The sequence below is a fragment of the Mandrillus leucophaeus genome, unplaced genomic scaffold, assembly GCF_000951045.1.
Source record: "Mandrillus leucophaeus isolate KB7577 unplaced genomic scaffold, Mleu.le_1.0 Scaffold523, whole genome shotgun sequence".
Taxonomy (NCBI): Eukaryota; Metazoa; Chordata; class Mammalia; order Primates; family Cercopithecidae; genus Mandrillus; species Mandrillus leucophaeus.
Genome location: NW_012105620.1, coordinates 917,995 through 935,966, shown reverse-complemented (window position 1 = coordinate 935,966; position 17,972 = coordinate 917,995). Strand labels below are relative to the sequence as shown.

At 36.1% G+C, this 17,972-nt stretch overlaps 1 protein-coding gene across 1 annotated transcript in view; it reads right to left on the bottom strand.

Annotated features, from left to right (window-relative positions):
- Positions 1 to 17,972, bottom strand: part of DHX29 (DEAH (Asp-Glu-Ala-His) box polypeptide 29) — a 54,229-nt gene that overhangs the window by 19,210 nt on the left and 17,047 nt on the right. The window contains exons 7-16 of the mRNA XM_011996757.1: positions 17,367 to 17,493; positions 16,415 to 16,573; positions 12,560 to 12,725; positions 12,148 to 12,271; positions 10,139 to 10,747; positions 8,331 to 8,474; positions 2,633 to 2,809; positions 1,791 to 1,931; positions 436 to 580; positions 183 to 300 (exon numbers count right to left, since the gene is read on the bottom strand). Of these exons, the coding sequence (XP_011852147.1) occupies positions 183 to 300; positions 436 to 580; positions 1,791 to 1,931; positions 2,633 to 2,809; positions 8,331 to 8,474; positions 10,139 to 10,747; positions 12,148 to 12,271; positions 12,560 to 12,725; positions 16,415 to 16,573; positions 17,367 to 17,493 (1,910 nt within the window). The remainder of the gene's footprint in view (positions 1 to 182; positions 301 to 435; positions 581 to 1,790; positions 1,932 to 2,632; positions 2,810 to 8,330; positions 8,475 to 10,138; positions 10,748 to 12,147; positions 12,272 to 12,559; positions 12,726 to 16,414; positions 16,574 to 17,366; positions 17,494 to 17,972) is intronic.

Sequence of the window (17,972 nt, the reverse complement as noted above, 5' to 3'; positions counted from 1 at the left end):
CCTAAAAATTTTTAGTAGATAACATGTTAAAATGGAAATGTTTAAACAAAAAAATCTTACTTCCCCATGGGCAATTTTAACCTTTGGTGAAAAAACTTTGAAAACTCTGATCAAGGGTTTTAATGTACCAAATATTTTCCTATTTTAAAACAACCAGGAATATAATGAAGATGTGTAGTTACCGTTCAGAATAAAATCTTCTATCATTTGATAGAAGATCATACAACTGCTGAATATGAGCAAGACCTGGTAAAAAGATCAATACTGCTCCTTCAATATTTCTGAACTGGGGACTTTTATCTGAAATTTTAAAAAGATACAATATTCAAAATAAGAAGATAAAAGGAACAGCATATAAAATATTAACAAAACATCTCAAGATAGTAGAAATGTTTTATCAAATAAAATGGAGACCCATTAGAAACAGAAATATACCTAAGTATGCAAGAAGTTCCAAAATGAGATCCAGGTTGATTTTATGAGGATTCATGTATAGAATAGCATGCTGAGTGCGGCTGCTGTACTTCTGGTAAAATGGATTTAAATCAGCATTTGCTCCAGTCTGAACTGGGATATATTCCTAAAAGAAATCCAACCAGAGGGAGCTGAATAAAAATATTAAGTATTTTTGTAAGACAAAGAAGGAAAAAAGGCGGTATTTGCATTCATCAAATCTGTATTTTTCTCATTGTCACCATTACTATTTTGTTAAGATACAGAAAGAATATACTTAGTAGTGGCGAGAATATCAGAAAGTATCATCTCTCTCTCCTATAATTTAATGTCATCCAGCCCTTAGGTATAGCAAAACCTTTTTATCTTGGCATATACATACTAAAATAATTGTAGAAAAGCATATTGTAATCATGTATGCATCATTCTGTGGCAACTAAAAAGCAGCCAGGCCAAGAGAGGTCATAACTTTAATAAGTAGTTTGTACCTGGCTCATTCCTTCTACATTGTACTTTGGCTCCTGAATTCCAGTCATCTCTTTTGAAATAATTATACTTTTCTAAAGTCTTTCTTTAGTTAGTAATTTTTACCTCTGGTGTTTTAGGGGAAGATTTTAATTTTTGCTTTCTTGGTCTATCTGCTTAATAAAAATATAAAGATAACTTTAACTCTGTGTTTTCATCAAATTGGAAACATGCATGAAATATCATGGATATGACAAAAATGCTGGATCTAGTACCACTGGCTAAAATGCAGGATAACATTGTTTTTTTGATATTTGAACTTCCCAGAAAGTATGCCCTACACAGCTTCAGTATGTATGTATGTATGTATGTATGTATGTATGTATCTATCTATCTATCTATCTGTCACTATCTACCTATCACCATCTTGCCTCTGCCCTGCTCCTGCCAGGACAGAGGCTAAGAAAACCAATGGCAAGGATCTAGATTTAAGACCTGCCCTATCCTGATCACCTATGGTGTTGAGATGAAGTAGAGAAAAATCACTACTATGTACTCCTCAATAACTGATCACTGTTACAAAATTGTTATAAGAAGTTGCTTCTAACTTGTATGGTCCTTGATTTTGTATGTGTACCTAGATGGCCCAGAATAGTTTAAGAGGACAATCAAAGTATCACAAATCAAAGATTACAGTCTATGAAATAAAGATTAAAGAAACGACCTTTAAAATTCGTTCATTCTCAGATCTAGTCCTCATCTATCAAATTATACTCAAATTCACTGTGTTAACCATATGATTTTGAAACTCTTGTGGCAGGTTAGGCCCTGGATATCATTATCCGATATCTTTCAAAATATTTTCTTTTTACCTGATATTTTTTTATTCCCCCTGCTTTGCTTGTAACATTAATGGTTACTTCTTCTTCCTCTTCCAGAAACTTCTGACAATATTCTGAGTCTTTCTCCAATACAAAACCTGTTTCTTCTATTATATCTTCAAGATGAAAAACCTGCATAGAATAAGGCATATAAATGGGTGAATTCAAATTCATTTCAGTAAATATCATTTTAAAGAGAACAAGGGGACACCACCTTTTGAATGTCACCAAACGCTAATTTAGAATATTATGAAAAAAATGTTTAGTATTATTTGGGAATGAAGACTTGGTTGACAGAGAGGGATTGTCTCTAAAGCCTCAAGACAAATTACATTATGAGATATATTTATATATATATATACATATAATGTGAAACAGTTAAGAGTAGATTATATTAGCTGAACTGAAAAGGTAAGAATCAAGAATAGAATATGTAAAAAGGAAGCTTCAAAGACAACCCTAAATTTGAGGGGTGGGTGAAAAAGGAGTTCCTTATTGCCAGGTAGCCACTCTTTTTTTTTTTTCTCCCTGACCATTAGATGACCAGGGAAGGGCGGCAACTCTTAATCTGAATATAATGATTTTCATGTGAAAATAGTTTTATGTTCTTTAGCCCTCAGGGCTGTCTTGAGTCAACACCCTCCTTTCTCTCCTATCCAGCCTCAGGCAAGGCAGTAACAGCCATCTGATTCTTAAGGCTGTGTCCCGCTCCTCTGTCGACTCACTGAACCTAGGAATAGTTCTGGCCTCAGACTACAAGCACCCATCTCCTAGGGAAAGAACCTGTTGGTAATGCAGTTTCTGCTTATACACACATTATAAAGAAAACTTACCTCAACAGGATAACTTCTTCCTGAAATTCTGAGAATAGGGCAGTGTGTGAAATACGTAGAAAATTTTTCACTGTCCACAGTGGCACTCATTAGAATCAAGTGTAGATCAGAACGTTTCTGTAAAATTTCCTTCAAGATAATTAGTAGGAAGTCTGACTGGACACTTCTTTCATGAACCTAGTTTTAAAAAGGGAATAAAAAAATTCATCATATATTGTATAAATTCTAGTAAGAAGCTTGAACAATCAGACACCCAGATTTACTAAAAGTTATTCAATATCTAAGTACAGTCAGTACATGTGCAGGGAGGGAGAAGCTGTATGTTTTAAATAAGGCAGATCTTCAGAACTGAAAATAAAATCATTCTCTAAAATTGAAGTCACTGGAAATCATATAATGAACTAGATTAGCCACGACAGCATGACTCTACCCTAGGAGATGGTTTGCAAATCAGATCAGATGTAGCTGATAAGGCCGGGTACAACTCTAAGTTTGAGGGATGCGTGAAAAAGGAGTACCTTATTGCCAGTAGCTCATACTTGTAATCCGAGCACTCTGGGAGGCCGACACGGGTGGATCACCTGAGGTCGGGAGTTTGAGACCACCCTGGCCAACATGGTGAAACCCTGTCTCTACTAAAAATACAAGTATTAGCCAGGTACGGTGGTGTGCACCGGTAATCCCAGCTACCTAGGAGGCTGAGGCAGGAGAATCTTGAACCCAGGAGGCAGAGGTTGCAGTGAGTCAAGCTCATACCACTGCACTCCAGCCTGGGCGACAGAATGAGACTCTGTCTCAAAAAAAAAGAAAAGATGTAGGGTATATCCCAAATTTCACTTAGAAGCAAGAGTGACTGCTAAATCTCTGCCACTAATATAAAACTATACTGTCACCATTACAAGACAGATGGTTTATCTACTAGGTAGAAAAAGAGGCATTAACTAGCAGGAATCCAAGAGAATCTCTATCACTGTCAGAAAAAAGGGTTTTATGCTCTTCCAACACATGCATTTTAGGGAAGAGCATGGATGAGGTATACTGTCAGAACTTTAGTATCTGTTGACTCTATCTTCCAACTTTCTGTACTGTGACTTAGTTCTACTCTATTTTATAACAGATTTAAGGTAGCACAAAAGGATAAAGTATATCAAGATAACAAAACAGGTTTTGGCCAGGCGCGGTGGCTCAAGCCTGTAATCCCAGCACTTTGGGAGGCCGAGACGGGTGGATCACGAGGTCAGGAGATTGAAACCATCCTGGCTGACACGGTGAAACCCCGTCTCTACTAAAAAATACAAAAACTTAGCCGGGCGAGGTGGCGGGCGCCTGTAGTCCCAGCTACTCGGGAGGCTGAGGCAGGAGAATGGCGTAAACCCGGGAGGTGGAGCTTGCAGTGAGCTGAAGGGAGGCAGTAGGGGTTAAGTGTTCAGACTCTGGAATCAATTGCTAGGGTCCAATTCTTGGCCACTTACAGTGTGACTTAGGGAAATTTAAATGACTTAGGGAAAGTCATTTAAATATTCTGGGTCTATTTCTTCTATAAAAGGAGAATACAAATAATGCAAATTTCATAGAGTTGTGACAATCAAATGAGATAATGCAAAGCCCTTAGAACAGAGCCTAACAGTAAGTACTCAGCATAGCTAGATGCTGGAGTTTAAAAAGCAACCAAGAGAGTTCTCTTCCTTTGAGTTTTCAGTGCAGTAAGAAGATGCTGTATAGGATGGTTTGAAATTATATATGAAGGATAGCTAATCCCGATGGTCAAGAAGGCTACTAAGACAAATGCCATTGATGCTGAGGACTGAGGGATGAGTATGAAAAGAAAAAGAGGAGGAAGAAACAGGATGAAAAAAGGAGAAAAAAGCGTTCATGTTAAGGTACACAATGTGTATGAATTCATGGTAGAAAGAAGGATCATACTAACTTTCAGAAACTGGAGAAACAAAAACAATGACTTGAGCATGGGATGGGGGATGGGTCAGAAATAAAGCTGGTAAGATACTCAATAAACTGCCCTGTAAGGCCTTGTAAACTGGGTTAAGGAGTTGTGACTTTATCCTAATGAGTCAGGAAGGGCAGTGATTAAAGCATTTTAAAGCAGAGGAATCATGTGGTCTGAGTTTTATTTTAAAAAGGATAATCCTGGCTACAATGTGGAAAATGTGGTGGAGGGCAGCAAAACAAAGCAGGAAGTTTAATTCATTAGAGACTTTTGTAGTAATTAAAGAAATAATGGTGACCTCTTCAAGGGTAACACCAGTGAATACAGAGAAAAGTCAATGTACTTGAGAAAGGCAAAATAAAAGGACTAGCTGACTGGATTCAGGGGATGTGGGAGAAAGAAGGAAAAATCTTAAAGACATTTTTACTTTGGTGGTTTGACCAGGTGACTGGGGATCATTCAGAGATTTAGAAGAGAGGAGAAGGGGCAAGTTATACAAGATGAACAGGGAAGAGAGATGTTGAGTAGTGGAACTGCTGAGTTTGGAGTTCCTGAGACTGAAGGTATCTAGATGGTAGCTAGATATTTAAGTCTGATGCTCAGGAAAGAAATCTGATGGAAGACATAGATCTGGAAAACTTCATCAAATAGATACGAATTTATACAAATAAGGCTTTTTTGTTATTTTGAGACAGGGTCTCGCTGTTGCCCAGGCTGGAGCACAGTGGCACTACCACAGCTCACTACAGACTTGACCTCCCAGGCTCAAGCAATCCTCCACCTCAGCCTTGCAAGCAGATGGGACTGTAAGTGAGTAGATAGGACTATAGGCAAAAGCCACCAAACCTAGCTAATTTTTTTTTTTTTTTTGGAGAGAGGAGATCTCCCTTATATTGCCCAGGCTGGTCTCAAACTCCTAGACTCAAGTGATCCTCCTGCCTCAGCCTCCCAAATTGCTGGCATTATAGGTGCAAGCCACTGCACCTGGCCAGATTTTTTTTTAAAAGGAAAAAAATAAGGATAGAACATAAAATAGAGCAAATAAAAATGCATACTATTAAGTATACTTGGTATAGATGGGCAGAAAATTTGGCTGTAAGCACACTATCAGCCATCAAGAAAATCTACTCAATTCACACACTGACTACAAACTAAAATCACACAATTCCTAATAGTAAGGCCAGAAGGAGCATTATTCTGACTGTCTTCATAAACAGGTTCCTGTATAATGTCATGGACTTTGTCCTGACATCTCTTACAATAAATACTTAACATGATGATGAATTTCACTTCTAGGTTTTTTTTACTTGCTATAGTGTCTAAGAGGTTGATGGGATCACATTGGAGCTCAATTCAGTTAACTGTGTCTATGAATGGCTAATACAAAACCATGAAAGAATACAACTTTCTGAAGTTGGTCTGGTTTTTAGAGTTCATCCTGATCTATATTTACCAAGCAATTTTCTGGTAATAACTTGGGGTTCAACAGAACTTATTAACTGCTACAGATATTTCAACTTACCTAACAGTAAGAATTTCTCACTATAAATATATTGTAGCTTATTTTAAGAATGGTAATACGAAAAAAAAAATCAGCATTTTGGCTCATGTTGACCTTTGATGATACTGATTAAATCCAGATCTTGGTCATACAAAGCCACAATTGTGACACCTTACCTCTACTCCCTTCCCGCAGGAGCCTGTGGGCCAGATAAAAAAGCAGCCATTCAGCCTCTTTCTCTTTGATATCTTAGTGATAAGAGTGAAACCATCCCTATAAACTTTATAAAATTAATCAAGGAAGAAAGTAGTTCACTGCCTATTGTCCTAGAATCACATAGACCCTAGATTATCGTTCCCCTTAACTGCTCTATAGACAACTTGAACATTATGAAATGGTACGTTTTCCATTTGAGAAATTCCTTCAGGTCCTATGTACCAGTGAAACTACTGACTCAAAGCTGATGTGAAGGACCCCACTGATGCCAGCTCGTATGAAGGACCTCACAAAGAGCTGACTCCCCAAATAATGCAGTTTCTACATCCTGATGATTTTTATCCTCTTTACCCTTACCAATCAACGATGCCAATTTTCCAATCCCTTGCCTTCCAAAATCCCCTTAAAAGCCCATAACTCCTCTGGGAGATAGATTGAGGGTCTCCTCATCTCCTTGCTTGGTGCCCTGCAACCATTAAACACTTTCTCTGCTGCAAACTCTACTGTCTCAGTGCATTAGTCTGTTACTACACAGTGAGCATACAAACCTGTTGCTCCTGTAACAACAGTACAGTGTTCTCTCTTGTTAAGGAATAAAGACTCCTTAGATAAAAATTCCTATAATTTATTTATTATCAAAATATTAATTAGGTTATTTTAAAATGTCTTCACTCAAACTTATCTGACAAGCGGAAAATAGCTAAATAAATTATGGGACCATCCAAATTATATACTAGTATAAAGCTACTTTTAAAAATCATGTTTTTGGGCCAGGCATGGTGGCTCACGCCTGTAATCGCAGTACGTTGGGAGGCTGAGATGGGCGGATCATGAGGTCAGGAGATTGAGACCAGCCTGGCCAACATGGTGAAACACCGTCTACCAAAAATACAAGAATTAGGTGGACATGGTGGCACACGCCTAGTCTCAGCTTACTCAAGAGGCTGAGGCAGGAGAATTCCTTGAATCCAGGAGGTGGAGGTTGCAGTGAGCCAAGAACACGCCACTGCACTCCAGTCTGGTGACAGAGCGAGACTCTGTCTCAAAAAAAAAAAAAAAAAAAAAAAAAGGTTTTTGTTGACTAATGTGAAAGAATTATAAATACACATATTAAATATACACATATAAATATACAAATTAAAGATTAACATTTTTTCTGAATCATGAAATCATACTTTTTCTTTTCATTTTTCTACCTTTCTATGCTTCTAATAATTTCTAACAAAAAGGAGGAAAATAACCCAACTATATATAGTCTATTAATTAAAAATCAATGAATGAATGAACTTTCACTATTGCTTTCTGAACTTAGTGAATTAACGACATTTACAAAAACTTTATATTGGGGAGATTTTTAATTTCATTTTCTGAATAACACGAATGGTATATATCTTATCTGTTCTTGAAAAATTATACACAAGCAAATTAGTTTATATACACTAGGCTCCTATGGCATGTAAAATAATTATAAGGAGAAACTTGTAGCATACTTCAGTGTAAGTGTGCATTCAAATTTGATTCACGTTGAGGTATATCTACCAATAAAGTGATATAGTGACGAAGACTTCTTGTTTTTTTAAGAATTACAGCAGATTCTTTAACAACTAAATGTAGTAGTTGAGAGGCAGTATACTGTTAAGAATACAGACTGAAGCTAAATTGCTTGGGGTTGAACCTCCAGCTACAGAAATTACTGCCTATGAACACTTGAGCAGGCTGTATGACCTCTCTGTACCTCAGTTTAAAATAACGATATCTGCTTCACTGGGTTACTATAAGAATTAAATGAATTCACTGCCTACTGTCCTACACACACATATGCTATACATAACAATTTGAACAGCATTAAGCATATAGCAAATATTATGTAGTATTTATTAAACCAACAGGAGATACATTTGTTACAAGAAATTATTATATGTAAAGTATATAATAATTTAGTAAGTATAAAGAAAATGTTATCTAGTATTAGGAGTAACATCTTTTTAATACAAAAATATTTCAAATTTTTGAATACAACTATAGAATCCACTCACCTCATCTACAATAACATGAGACACATTACTTAGAAGACTATCTTCTTGAAGTTTCCTTAGCAAAACCCCTGTTGTACAATAGAGTAACCTAGTAGATTCACAAACTCGAGATTCCATCCGGATCTGATACCCACACAAAGAATTCTAAAGGGAGAACACAGGGCCTTGATTAGATTCTCATGAGTAATATGGGAAACAAGCTTTAAAAAGTGAAGCAGAGGTGCTGATCTTGCTGCTAAATGAAGCGCTGTAAGTAATCTAGTACAATTTATTAATAATATATTAGTAATTATTAGTTTATTAATAAATACATTAGCAAATCTATTCAGTGCAATTTATTATTAAAAGCATTTTCCCATGGTCTTCAATTCTATAAAGCTATAAAATATATTTTATATTTTGGCAAATTTGAACAGAAAAACTTTTTTTTTTTTTCAAATGGAGTTTCATTCTTGTCGCCCAGGCTGGAGTGCAGTGGCGCAATCTCGGCTCACTGCAACTTCCATCTCCTGAGTTCAAATGATTCTCTTGTCTCAGCCTCCCACTTAGCTGGGATTACAAGGGCATGCCACTACGCCCGGGTAATTTTTGTATTTTTAGTAGAGATGGGGTTTCACCATGTTGGCCAGGCTGGCCTCAAACTCCTGACCTCAGGTGATCCCCCCACCTCAGCCTCCCAAAGTGCTGGGATTATAGGCACGAGCCACCATACCCAGCCCCAAAATTTTTGCGTTTTTCAAGATGTTGAGAAAAAAACTGGTCATCTTCTTTAAATACCATTAATATGATTATTAAAACATTAATAAATGTTGAATTAATTTCTTCCTAAATAATCATGAAGCAAAATATTGAGGTGCTCAGGAATGAAATTTTAAGCAGCTTCTATAATTTGGTCTACTTTTCTACTAAGATCTCATAAAATTTGCTGTCATTAAAAAGCAGCTAGTATCATACTAGTAGTGCCTAGTGGAATTTTAACGTAACATCCCCCATCACATTTTCTTTCTTACTCCTTCAGTCATTCCATTGTCTTATTTGTATATATGTCTGTCACTCTCTAAGAGCAGAAACTGTGCCTTTTTTTTCCTCCTCTATTCCATGATAGAAACCCAGACAATTCTGCTAAATAGAAAACTTTTAACGAAGGGGTACCCAGTTTAGAGATAAAAATATAATATGCCATCTCCAGAATGAATAATTCAAAGTATAAATAATCAGAATTATATGAAATTGCAATTCATCATATTTCTTAGTTTAATTAATTCGTATACTTTGCAGTCACTCTGGTTAAGGTCTGGCCAGTTTTGTATACACTAGCATGGCAAAATGCATGACAATAGACATTTAAGTACTTTTCTCATTTTTTAAAAAAAATATGGGGTTGGAAAATACTAGCATTTTAATTTATACTGTTTTTCCCTTCTGCTCACTGAAAAGAATGAAAATCATTCAGGAATACATTCCACAGAAAAAAGTTTGCAAAAACTTGAGATATATTTTAGTAGAATTTGAGTTTGTCCACATTCTTTGGCTGTTTAATTTAGTGGGTAACATATTTGAATATTCAATTATTTTAGTTAATATATTTTTTCTAAGAGAATTTTAATGACAGAACTACTGATAATCCTTCTCACAGGACAGTGGCATACTATCACATCTATCAAAGAAAACACGAAAAGTGCCTGAAATGTGCTACTGATCAACCAATAACAGTGAAAATTCATATATGGTACACATTCCATTTGGATCACAAAAGCAAAGGTGAATAATGTCACCATTCACTGAGGTGGAGTTGAATGACAGCTTACCCTTCCTCCAGGTCCATTTTCACAGCCCAATTCATCACATACTCTGGTGGCTAAACTCACTGCTGAGATTCTTCGAGGTTGAGTACAGACAATGTTACATTTACTTGCTTCCCGCTCATTTAGAAGCAAATCTTCCAATAGAAAATGTGGTACCTGAGTACTTTTACCACTCCCTGTTTCACCTGCCACAACCACTACCCGGTGCCTTTTAAGAGTTTCAACAATTGAGTCCCGATGTTTAAATACAGGTAACTGTTGTCTTTCCTTTAGAAGTTTCTGATACTTAGGTGTGCTTTGCAACTTTCTAAAGAGGTTTCTAACAGGTTCCAAATCTTCCACATTTGCTGATTCCAAGGACACTGCAGAAAAATCCTCATCTGAAACCAAATTTTCCCAAGATTCCTCAGGATCTTCAGAGTTTTCTCTCTTATTTTCAGAATGCTGTTGTTGCTGCTGTTGCTGCTGTTTCAATTTATTCAGAAGTTTGGCAATAAAAAGATCACGTGGTTTATTGGTTTCCATTTTATTTAATTCTTCCTTTTTCTTTTCTGCATCACTCCATTCCAGCCAAACATCTCGGTAAGTGGGAGGAAGTAACTGATGAACTGACTAAAGTAAAAACAGCAGTATGTTATTTTCACTAACTGTTCAATATGGAAATACAATAGATTAGCACTTAAAATTCAATAGATTAGCACTTAAACGGATATATTCATCTTAAAATATAATTTGACTCAAATTATTATTACTTTAATATATGTATGTGTATGATGCAAATTCAAAAACAGCACATCATATTCAGGCTTCTTGACTGGCTGTGTAACGTTGCACAATTCACTTAACCTCTATGTGTCTCAGCTTCTGCATTTTTAAAATGGGGCTAGTAATTGTACCTCCCTTATAGGCATATTCTGAGGTTTAGTTAAGATATGTGAGGTGCTTACTCTTGGAACATGTGAAACTACTGAACAAATGTCTATTACTTATTCCTGCAGTGGCACTATATAAAATGTTAATGAACCATAAAGCAGTTCTTTTGAGATTCTGGCAGTTGTATGTTACAGGTCAAAGTATTTTAAATGAACTATACTGGATGGAATCTAAGTTATCTTAATTCTGTGCTATAAAGAATCCACAATTATCTCTCTGATATTGATAGTCATTTTAATCAAGCAAATAGTTCATAGTGCCTTATTTTGCAAAATAAGGGAAATAAAGACATTAATAACTTTTACTGGCAGAAACACGGAAAGAACTACTGTCCAGGGTTCCACTTAATCAGTGTCTAAAATTTTCGAAGGTTCTAATTTCCTACGAAGAAAGAAACACATTTACTGTAAAAAGGAAATACTGACAATCCAAAATTTAAAAAAAGAGCATTATGTTCTCTTAAAGAGCTTCCTTCAGTAGCACTTTATTTTAATCCTTCCTGAAACTGGAAGTGTATTGTTAATATAACCTAAAATTGAAAAATGGAAGCAATATCTATATAATTTTTTTAAGTTAAGAGAGACAATATAACATTAAAGGAAAACAAACAAAAAATTTTCAGCCTGGGCAATATAGTGAGACCCTGTCTCTATAAAATCTGTTTTAAAAAATTAGCTGGACGTGGTGGCACGTGCCTGTAGTCCCAGCTATTCAGGAGGCTGAGGCAGGAGGATCACTTGAGGCTGCAGTGAGCTATGACTCTGCCACACAACTCCAGCCTAGGCAACATAACGAGATGCTGTCTCAAAACAAAAATTCTCCTTAATTCAACCACACTATCAACTGTTTTTAGCATAGCTAAATTAGCGTATCTCCAAAAGTCAGATCATCATACTCTCTCTTTCAGACTTCTGGTCTAAGAGGAAACAAAGATCAAACTGTGTTTAGGGTTGAAAGGAAGCCAAATTAGGAATAATGAGAAAGGATTAATCAGAAAAACAGTCACTAAAGAGAAAAATTGAGCCATAATTAAATACTGCCTTCCACATACAGATATAGTTAGGCCTAAAAAGTCTTACCTGCCCTTTAACTAAACGATAAAGGGCTAAAGTAGCTCCCAGGTGCTGAGCTTGCATGCCATCCTCTGTTAAGATTGTAGGGCATACTACCAGGACATCATCTTCAGACTTGATTACCCTAACCCTACAAAGAAGCAAACACATTTTTAAAAAATACAGTTGATAAAGTCAGATAAAAAAAATTCAGAATTCCATTAACATTAAACTCAAATTTGTTAATTGTTTAAATATTTCCACGGAATGCATGTATTAGATAATGATAATCTATCAGACAATAAACCTGACATGTAGAATTGAGAGCTTCCTAAATGTATGCTTAACTCACAGGAAACAAAAAGATTTCCACCTTAAATTTTTCTAAAGTTCATTGAGTTAATCAAAAAACAAAAACAAAAACAAAAACAAAACATACCTACATTTCCAGTATCTACCTACTGCAACTTTTTCAAAGGAAGGATTTGGACTCTTGGGAAGATTCTTCCTGACCCAATCAATCAGAAATTGTTTGGGAGATTTTCCAGTCCAACTTCGAGCAGTATAGTCAAAATTTCTTACATCACGAGGTTCTTTCTTTTTATCTAAAATGGTAAACAAAGATTGGTTCTTTAAAAATGGCTAAGCATTCTCTTTTCAGAGATCAAAGTCCTCTCTTGCTTTGGAGAACAGCACTTTTAGAAGATAATAGGTGAGGCCAGGTGTGGTGGCTCATGCCTGTAATCCCAGCACTTTGGGAGGCCGAGGCGGGCGGATCACGAAGTGAGGAGATTGAGACCATCTTGGCTAACACAGTGAAACCCCGTCTCTACTAAAAATACAAAAAATTAGTCGGGCGTGGTGGCAGGCGCCTGTAGTCCCAGCTACTCGGGAGGCTGAGGCAGGAGAATGACCGTGAACTCGGGAGGCAGAGCTTGCAGTGAGCCAAAATTGCACCACTGCACTTCAGCCTGGGTGACAGAGCGATACTCTGTCTCCAAAAAAAAAGATAATAGGTGAAGCTTGATTTTCTCTAAGTGACATAAGGAAATCCTCTTAATGGACAGAACCTGGGAAAATTCTTTAAAAATAATTATCTTGAAGAACCTATGTATTCTTGTAAAATATGATACTATCCATGTGATGAACTAAGGATACTACAAATTACAATGTTTGGAAGGCTACTCTGTAGTTAAACCATTAAAAAAATAGAAATCAGATGTCATTTCTAGGTTTATTAGCTGTCTCCCACCAGCACCAGCACTATCCTCAATAGCTTCCTGTTACAGATAAAGTCTAAATTCCTTACTATTCTCTGCCTGTCTGTTGCCACTCTTCCCTCTTGCTTGCTTATTATGCTATAACCACAATGGCCATCAGTCAATTCTTCAATGCTCTAAGTATGCCTGTCTCAGAACAGTAGACATAGCCACATGTGGTTAGTTAAATGTAAATTAGTTATTCAGTTTCTCAGTTACATTTCAAATGCTTCATACTCCTATTTGGCTAGCAGCTACAACACTGGATAGTACAGATACAGAACATTTCCATCATTGAAAATTCTGTTGAATAGTGCTGCTTTTTTACCTTAGATTTCTAATGTACCCTCTCCTTCTTGGAAGGATTGTTCCACCAACTTGTCACCAGGCTAACACCTAAATATCTGTCAAATCTCAGAGTAAATGTCATTACAGCAAGGTCTTCCCAATCCAAATTAGACCCCTTTGTTATCTATATTATTAGAAGCTACTTCCTTTGATAGCACACATCATAATTTGTAATTATGTATTGTATATGTTTGAAGCTTACCTTTTCTACTGTACACTTGAAGAAGGCAGAGACTAGGTTATTTTGCTCATTACTGAACACACAATAAATACTACCGAGGCCGGGTGTGATGGGTCACGCCCGTAATCCCAGCACTTTGGGAGGCCGAGGCGGGTGGATCACCTGAGGTCAGGAGTTCAAGACCAGCCTGGCCAACATGGTGAAACCCCGTCTCTACTAAAAATACAAAAATTAGCCAAGCATGTAGGCATGCACCTGTAATCCCAGCTACTTGGGAGGCTGAAGCAGGAGAACCGCTTGAACCTGGGAGGCGGAGGTTGCAGTAAGTCAAGATCGTGCCACTGTTCTCCAGCCTGGGTGACAGAGAGTCTGTCTCAAAAAACATGCCCCACGAAAACAATAAATACTAATGAAAGAATGAATAATTTAAAAAACTGACAATTTAGTGTGGGTCTAAACTAACTGTAATGAAATCTGATAAATACTATACTTGCTATATCAATAATCAACTCAGAATTTTTTTTTTAAACAATTAACTAAATAACTTCTACAGTTTTTACACTGTAGAAGTTAGTCCATCCACTCTGGTCTTCTAAAAACTATAATGTGTGGCCAGACGCGGTGGCTCACACCTGTAATTCCAGCACTTTGGGAGGCCGAGGCGGGCAGATCACCCGAAGTCAGGAGTTTGAGACCAACCTGGCCAACATGGCAAAACCCTATCTCTACTAAAAATACAAAAATTAGCCAGGCGTGGTGGCACGCGCCTGTAATCCCATCTACTGGGGAGCCTGAGGCAGGAGAATTGCTTGACTTCAGGAGGCAGAGGTTGCAGTGAACCGAGATTGTGCTACTGCACCCCAGTCTGAGCTGGAAAAAAGAAAAAAAAAAAAAAAAGAAAAAGGTCAGGCGTGGTGGCTCATGCCTGTAATCCCAGTACTTTGGGAGGCCAAGGCGGGAGGATCACCTGAGGTCAGGACTTCAAGGCTAGCCTGGTCAACATGGCGAAATCCCATCTCTACTAAAAATGCAAAAATTAGCCGGGCATGATGGTGCATGCCTGTAATCCCAGCGACTCAGGAGGCTGAGGCAAGAGGATCACTTGAACCCGGGAGGTGGAAGTTGCAGTGAGCCAAGATAATGCCATTGCACTCCAGCCTGGGCAACAAGAGTAAAACTCCGTCTCAAAAACAAAAAACAACAACAAAAAGCTATAATGCAAATTATCGTATCATGATAAATACTATAAATATTATCTGATAAATACTATGCTTGGTCTTCTAAAAACTATAATGCAATGTGATAAATACTATATATTATACTATTTACTATTAGTAAACAATATACAATTGTAAACAATATACTATATTGTTTACTAATAGTAACAATATTAGTAAATATATTACTATATTGTTTACAGTATACTATATTGTTTACTAATGGTAAATAGTATAATATATAGTATTTATCACATTGCATTATAGTTTTTAGAAGACCAAGCATAGTATTTATCAGATAATATTTATAGTATTTATCATAATACCATAATTTAGTTTTATATTAAAACTAAATACTAATACCATAATATAGTTTTATATTAAACTATAGTGTATAGTAAATAGTAAATAGTATACTATTAAACTATAGTATATAATATTGTACTATTTGCTATATACTATTATTTTAAAAAATAATTAACTAAAAAACTTCCATAGTTTTTAGAAGACCATCCAGTCTGGTCTTCTAAAAACTATAATGCAAATGATAATATTATGATTAATACTAAAATATTATTTGATACTATAGTGAATGGTCTTCTAAAAACTAAAATACAAACTGATAAATACTGTACTTGCTATATCAATAATTAACCCAAAACAATTTTTAAAAAAATAATTAACTTGGGAGCACAAAGAAGTACATGATTACTTGTCTGGTGGTATGGAAGGAGTTAGGGAGGGCTTAGGGAAGAGGAGCTGTTTGCACTAAGCCTTGAGCTGGGAACAGGTTGGCCAAGTAGGGGATAAGAAGATGAGCAAAGTAATGAAACCATAAAACAGCCAATGTTTTAAAGAGTAATGTGGCTGGAGTAATAAGCCAAGGGAATAAGGTAGAAAAGTAGATTGTGGCAGAATGCAAAAGATCCAGAACGCCATGCTAGAAGATTTGGACTTGTTACTGATGTCAGTAGGCTCGCAGCCATTAAAGGTTTGTGGCAGGCAACTCACATTTAGATCTGTATTATAGAAAGATAACTCTGGCAGCAGTCTAGAGATGAATCAGAGAGAGATGAGACTGAGGCAAGATATTTATTTGTAATTACAAAATGCTGTACATATATGTTATCATAATTGTTAATACTTTTTCAAGACAGCTTTTGAAGTGTAACTTCACTGCCAATCTTATGTACTTTGCCAGAATGCAAAGTAACAAATTTTACCATTATATATTCCTTGACATTGTATTATTTATAAATTACACCCTGACCATCTTCCCTTAATTTTACCTTTCTCTTCTTCACTAGCAGCTGCAGATTTTTCAAATACATTAAAATTCAATGCACTTTCTCCTTCTGTGGCTATAGGAGGCTTTTTCCTTTCATTTTGTTGATGTGAAATCTTTATGGCTGGGTTAAATACTGGATGGTCTTCTAATGTTTCCATTTCTACCAGAAAAAATATAATGTTTAGTTTCACAGTTTTAAAAAAACAGTTATTTATCTTTTATTTGTTTACTTTTTTGGTATTTATACACAAAGAGTTACATGGTTTTCACGCCTTATTTTTAAAAATGGTTAAAAAAAACTGCATTCTTTCTTTTTCCTTGTAGCCAATTACTTAATAATTCCTATTAGGAATCTGTGCAGGAATCAAAGGCAATTTATTAATTTTCACAACACATACAAAAATTTTAAAATAAATTATTTAATAGGTGTAATAAGCCTGGAAGCACAAACATCTTCATTACAAATACTCATGGAATTGTATTCACCTTTCTTTCTCGAATGACGACGGTATTTTATGGTATAAAAATCATAGGTTGGCAAATAATGTCTTCTAGGCCAAATCTAGTCCACTGCCTGTTTTTGTATGGCTTGCAAGCTAGAATGGTGTTTACATTTTCAAGTGGTTATAAGAACATTTGGTGACATGATACAATGATTAGAAATTTATAGTATCCATAAATAAAGTCTGATTAGAACATAGCCATTCATTTTTGTATGGTCTATGGCTGCTTTTGTGCTGTAACAGCAAATTTGAATAGTTGTAACAGAGGCTGTATGGCCTATGAAGTCCACAGTATTTACTACTTACCTTATTATTTAAAAAGTTTGCTAATCCCATGTATAAACTGTTAGAAAAGGGCAGACATATTAAAAGGTAGCATCATCCATTCCAGGAAGGCCAACAAATAGAAGACAATTACATTTATACATCTAAGTATTTGAAAGTGTTTACCTCTTTGAAATTTCCTTATTTTTTCTTGAGCCTCTTTTTGGCCTTGCTTGTTTTTTTCTAGTTTAAAGGTAGCTGCTTGCTCTTTTGCATCCAGCAGTTTTGCTGCAAGATGTAAGTACCTTTCGTTCTGTTCCAAATAAAACAATAGGAGGGGGAACAAAAAAAGAAGAGCAAGATTAGTATATCTATGGTCAATTTACTGTATCAAAATCTGTGATATTTTTACCTTATCCTTTGATCTGGCAAATCTACTTTTAGGAATTTTTCATAGAGAAATAAAACAAATGCACAGATTTGCAGGTGCATAGATGTTTGGTGAGGCACTGACTATAAAAGAAAAACTGGAAATCATATATGAAACATCTCTACAGAGAAGACTATTTAGTCATTAGAAAATAAAATAAGATTAGCAAACGAAAGAGGGTGACCCACATAGAGAAACTTCCTTGACGTGTTAGTAAACTAAAGCAAAGTACAGAATAAAAAGTAGAGCTCATTTCTATAAAAATTGTTTCAGCCAGGTGGTGTGGCTCACGCCTATAATCCCAGCACTTTGGGAGGCCAAGGCGGGCGGATCACCTGAGGTCAGGAGTTCGAGACCAGCCT